General features: G+C 43.8%; 1 protein-coding gene across 1 annotated transcript in view; it reads left to right on the top strand.

Moving 5' to 3' along the window:
* The first annotated feature begins 303 nt into the window (after positions 1-303).
* FRZB (frizzled related protein) overlaps positions 304-6,000 on the top strand; it is a 32,348-nt gene continuing 26,651 nt past the window's right edge. Inside the window, exon 1 of the mRNA XM_054562392.1 lies at positions 304-1,014. Coding sequence (XP_054418367.1) covers positions 537-1,014 — 478 coding nt within the window. The 5' untranslated portion in view covers positions 304-536. The remainder of the gene's footprint in view (positions 1,015-6,000) is intronic.

Below are 6,000 nucleotides of genomic sequence, written 5' to 3'. Positions count from 1 at the left end.
GCTCGCTGCACCTCTCCCCACATTAGGAGACTTTGCCCTCCGGGTTCCCTGCCTGCCTCTCCCCCTACACTCCCTCCGCGCCGTCCTCCTCACTGGGGAGAATTTCAGGCTTCTTTTCGCACCTTTTTGCAATCCCGGGGCGTGACGCCCCAGGGCAACAGCTACCTCAGTTGAATTCTACTTTTGTTTTGATTTCTCTCTCGTGTCCTCTCGTCGTCCTCTCCTCCGATTCATTAGCGAAGTCGGACGTTCCTGCCAGAGGGGACGAGAAATAAATAGATGCCGCGGCCGCAGAAGGTTTAGACGTCGTCGGGACGGGGCAGCCGGAGCGGCAGCAGCGGCAGGGGCGGCGGCTGGGGCTCGGCGGCGCTCGTGGGACCCCATTGGGGGAATTTGATCCTAGGAAGCTGTGAGATTGCCGGGGGAGGAGAAGCTCCCAGATCATTGTGTCCAGTTCCAGGGGGGAGGAGGAGACGGCGGCGCGGGCCTCTCGGCGTCCTTGGCACTGCTGCGCCCTGCCCCGTCCTGCCGGGATCATGGTCTGCGGCAGCGCGGGAGGGATGCTGCTGCTGCGGGCCGGGCTGCTCGCCCTGGCGGCGCTCTGCCTGCTCCGCGCGCCCGGAGCCCGGGCTGCAGCCTGTGAGCCCGTCCGCATCCCCCTGTGCAAGTCCCTGCCCTGGAACATGACCAAGATGCCCAACCACCTGCACCACAGCACCCAGGCCAACGCCATCCTGGCCATCGAGCAGTTCGAGGGGCTGCTGGGCACCCACTGCAGCCCCGACCTGCTCTTCTTCCTCTGTGCTATGTACGCGCCCATCTGCACCATTGACTTCCAGCACGAGCCCATCAAGCCCTGCAAGTCTGTGTGCGAGCGGGCCCGGCAGGGCTGTGAGCCCATCCTCATCAAGTACCGCCACTCGTGGCCCGAGAGCCTGGCTTGCGAGGAGCTGCCGGTGTACGACCGCGGCGTGTGCATCTCTCCCGAGGCCATCGTCACCGCGGACGGAGCGGGTGAGTCTGACCCTGCCCGGCCTCTGCCCCGCCTCACAGCCCGCTTACTTCTCGGTGTCCTTGTTACTAGTCTTTCTTCTCTAAGCCTTTTTCTCTTTATAACGCTTCTCTGAATCTCCCCCTTTTTTCCTTTCGCCTCATCACCCTTCCTATCGGATGCACTCTCTTCCAACAGGGGATGTGTTTCTCTAAAATACAGTTTATTCCACTCCCATCAGACTTCTGCTCATGCCTGACCCTTCTTCACTTGCCACTCTTTGCATGTGAGAATGACCAGATCTTGTATAGTGATGCTCTTTTCTCATTTTATTTGTTTACAATCACTGAGCTTTCTTGCCCGATTCCCTTGCTTTCTCTATCATCTGTGTCTGTAATGTTTTAGATGCTTGTCAAGATTGTATGGTGCAAACACCATGTTCTTTTAATCATTAAAAGTGCCAAGATAATTTCAGTAACCTTACTCTGACCCACAGATGTTAGTGGTATGTGTTTGCTCAAAATCCAATTTGAGCAATTACCTTCACCTTAAATTTCCCTCTCCTTTCAATGAGATAAATTGTTCTTCCATTCCAGGCTGAAACAGCTGTGAAACATTGCTATGCACTGCTAATTAGCTTCTGTGACTTGCTCCAGCCACAGAGCTGGCAGAGTGAAATTGCTGGGTGCATTTCACATTCCCACATGCCTTCAAGTCATTTTGCAAATGACATATGGATGAAAGGAGTTATATTTAAGGCATGTTATCATCACACACTCATGTAATGTTATTTTTAATCTCACCTCTTATCCCTCTCTTATCCTCTGCAAATAATTTGTCTTCTGTATCTTATTTCATGCTCTTTCTCTGTGTGTACATCAACCACACATCCACACATTCATTTCAATCTTTCCCTACCATAAAACTTTATTGCAGTTCTACATTTAATGGAATGAACCACAAGTTGTTTTCTCACTAGTGTTTGGTCTCATTATGACAGTCCTAACTCTTAAGACCCCCAAGTAAATCCAGTTCATTATGGTCCGTTCAATTCTAACTCAGTATCACTCCTACCAACTCACCCAAACTCAGATTTCACCCTTCATATACTTTGAAAATAAACTCAATCTTTTATGATTGGTCCTCTTTCATACCCTTTTCAGATCAGCTCTGTCCTTGAATGTGAGGGCTGAACTGCCTCCATCTCTGTTCATTTCTTGAGCATCAACTTTTCCTTTCACCTCTCAATGTGCTCAGCCTAAGGTTATGTCCTCAGTCCATTTCTAGTTAAAAGTTCTTGGCTGTCAGGGAACTGATTTGAAAAAATTGCTTTTTGTGCATATTACTCTCTTAATACAAAGAGTGGAAGGGGAAAAGTACTTACACAAATAGTCACAAAACCAAACCTGAACAGAAACATTTCAAGAACTGTTTGATGGTCACCTCACTTAGTCTTTGAATATACCTCTTGTCTTCCTGATTTTAACCAAGAACCAGGAACTGGTTGTATGAAGTAATCAGAGAGAAATGAATTTGTTATTACTCTTTGGACTAAAAGCGCACTCTTGAGACTTTGAACTCACTAGTGTCATGGGGTGCGCAGACTCTGGAAGAGCTTGGTGAGTTGCTGCCCTGGGTTGCCAGGTACTTAGAATCAGTTAAATGCTGGTGTTCATCTCAGGCCAGGGTCTGGGAATGAGGTGGCCAGGGTTCACACTGCAATGCATTCCTCCCCTTAAAGGAGAAGGCTTGCTCTGAAACCTCTCAGAGCTGGCCCTCAAATGAGAGGTTTGGCAAGGTTAATGGCTCTCAAAAGCCATAGTCAATGTGGATGGGAAGCAGTTTCCTTAAGTGTCCCTGAGTTACCTAAGTCATTGTGGACCAAATACAGAACAATTGCCTCATTGAAGCACTCAAATAAATAGGACATGCATGGAAACAATTTGTCAGTCCATGGGACCTGATTTCTGAGCTGCTTTAAAATGCCGTAATATCTGTTTTGCTGACAGCATCCTTGCTAGTAGAATAAGCAGGGGTAGGTGGCAGCTGGAACCATATTTTGGTCATGGTTCCCCCCCACCCCCACCTTTAACTTTAACAGTGTGAATCAGTCTGTTGTGGCAGGAGGGAGCTGAAGGGGTTTGGGGGATGGGGAATGGAGGGGTGGATTCTAGCCTGAAGGGTCCCCTTGGCTTCCAAGGCCAGCTTTCTGAAAATTACATTCTCTGTCCTGGGTCAAACTGTCAGGCACCTGGAATTGCTTAGAAACTACTGCATGTGGCCAGTTTAATTTATGATGCAAATATTCTCCTTGCTTCAGTGGGATATGATAGTTCATAAAGCTGGATCCCTCCACCCCCACCTTCCTCCAGGTATAAACAGAGTTCCTATGTCTTCTGACCAGAACCCAGCTGACTATAAAAATAAGGTCTTCCTGAATAAAATGCGACCACCTTTCACATTCCTTCAATGCCAAGAAGACTTTTTTAAAAAATCCTACCATTCACATGGATGTGTTTCCTCCTAGTGCAGTATGACTGACTCCACAAACAAGTTTAGCACATTTTACAAAGCAAAGTCTTACTGCAGTGGAGTATTGCTTCAAATTGCTTTTTGCTTTTGAACTACTAAGGACACATCCTATATTTATAAAGAAAAGATCATATCCTGACCATTGCTAATAAATTCACATGTAATTTATTGTTTTTCCACATTTTACATTTACTATATAGTTATGGCTACATGCAGGACTGCTTTATCTGAGAATTTTATCAGTTCAAGTTAGCCATTCAGCCAGTTAATTAAGATATTTAGGCAAATCTTTAATATTGTATGGTGGGTAGAGAGTATGGACAGACCAGTTGTTGAACCTTGATTCTGTTTCACGTCAACTGTTACCAGAGAGAAATTATATAACCATTCTGATTCAAAGTGTTCTGACCTGTAACATGGGGATAATACTGTCTACACCCGATAAGCATGGTGAAGATGAAATTAAACAGCATATATATTACCTGGTTCTTGGCCCTTAACAAACTGCTGCTGCTGCTGTAGCAGTTTCAGTAGGATTATGATGGTTATAGCATAGCAAAGTGCCATTTTTTTTGTTCATTTGTTTTCAGACATGGTACATCGGTCATTGTAGATAGAACTTTTATCAGTTCAGGTCTGGAAAACAAGCTTCGCAGTGGGACCCAACTAGAAAAGCAGATCTTCTGGTACATAAGCTTAATATTTCTTTTTATACACATCGACCTGGACCTCAGGTTCTAGAACAGATTCCTTTGGGATCAACAGGAAAAAAGAATGAGTCTGATAGATGTCTGTTAGTTACAAATAGTTTATCTCAGAAACTTAGAAATCATGTATTTAAGAAAATTTATGGTATGATATTTAACAGCTATTTATACAACACCCATAGCTTCCCATGCCAAGGGCTTTATAATCACTCCTCAGTCATTGCTGGCCTCCGTGGCAGTGTTAACTTGTCACCCCAGCTCTTACTCAACACGTTTCTCCAGGCCCTGTCTCGCCGGGCAGAGCTGGGCCAACTTTCCCATGCATGAACTGCTGTTTAATCATTTCTCCACTCTCTGAGGAACAGGCAGTCTTTTCTTTAGCCCTGGTCTACAAATATTTGAGGGGCCAAATACTAAGAAGGAAGACTTATTTAGTGTGATAGGAGGAAGATGGAATGGAAAGGAGAAGTGGAAATTTTAGATTAAAACTGGAGAGAAAACAAGATTTTAAGAATCCTTCATCATGTAAAATATTGAAAGGCACTCTGGATGGGGCAGGGAAGAATATCTCAAAGTGTTATTTAATTTACAGCTAACCCAATTATCCGTGGTCACCAAATCTTATTTTAATAATTTGTTTTTTATTTTGTTCCCCACAAACTTCCAAATAGTTGTTGCTATAAATAGCAAAATTGACTAAATTATAGTTGGCTGTTCTCTTCCTACTAGATGTATAACAAGAGGAGATCAAGTGCCATCATATAAACATGTAGAATAATTAAAAGGTAGCTATATTTCTTAATTTGAAGAAAATCACAGCTCGAGAGTTATAGGCCCTGAGTTGGAATTCCAGATTTGCTATTAACGTTGCACCTTGAGGAAGTCATTTGCCATTGACATTGGGGACTGTGAAGAACAAAAGAAATATCCATGCAAAGTGATTGGTAAACGGTAAAGCATAATTACAGATGTTTAATAACAACGTGATTGTGGGGAAGACATATGATCCTCAGGAGAGGGATCATTAGCAGCAACAGAGTAAAAAATAACACTTTGCATGTTCTAGGTGCTGTTTTAACTGTGTGATGCATATTAATTTATTTAATTATCATCATAACTACATGGTGTGTAACTGTTTCCATTTTGCAAAAGTGAAAGCTGAAGCAAATAGAGAAGATTATTTGAGTGCTGTTGTCCAAATAGAAGTGAGTGACTTGTCCAAGTTCATAAAGCTAATAAGAAAAAGAAGATTCAAACTAGAACCCATTCTACATTACACTTATTCTCTTAGGAAGAAAGAGGGGATTCCTCACTTTAGAGAGAATCTGTCCTTTGACCATCAGATTACAGTTAATGGAGTGTTTTTATCATTGTATTTTGAAAGCCCATTTATATAGAGATGCTTCTTGACTTATGATCGGGTTACATCCTGATAAACCTACAGTAAGTTGAAAACACTGTAAGTTGAAAATGTACTTAATACATTTAACATAGCGAACATCATAGCCTAGGCTGGCCTACCTTAAATGCTCTCAGAACACACTGTCCAAAAAATGCTGGCAACATAGTACACTGCAGAGTATCGGTTGTTTACCCTCATGATTCCCAGCTGGGAGCTGTGGCTCAGAGCTACCCAGCATCACAGGAGAGTAATATCCTGCATAGCGCTAACCTGGAAAAAGATCAGAATTCAAAATTTGTGGCATAGTTTCTACTGGACAAGGGATTTCAAGAGATAAGATATAATGACCTCTTTTGAGATATCAGAGA

Source organism: Pteronotus mesoamericanus, unplaced genomic scaffold, assembly GCF_021234165.1.
Source record: "Pteronotus mesoamericanus isolate MK-2021 breed Mesoamerican mustached bat unplaced genomic scaffold, CSHL_Meso_final scaffold_651, whole genome shotgun sequence".
Taxonomy (NCBI): domain Eukaryota; kingdom Metazoa; phylum Chordata; class Mammalia; order Chiroptera; family Mormoopidae; genus Pteronotus; species Pteronotus mesoamericanus.
The sequence above is the reverse complement of the archived record's forward strand: the minus strand, read 5'-3'. Positions and strand labels throughout refer to the sequence as shown.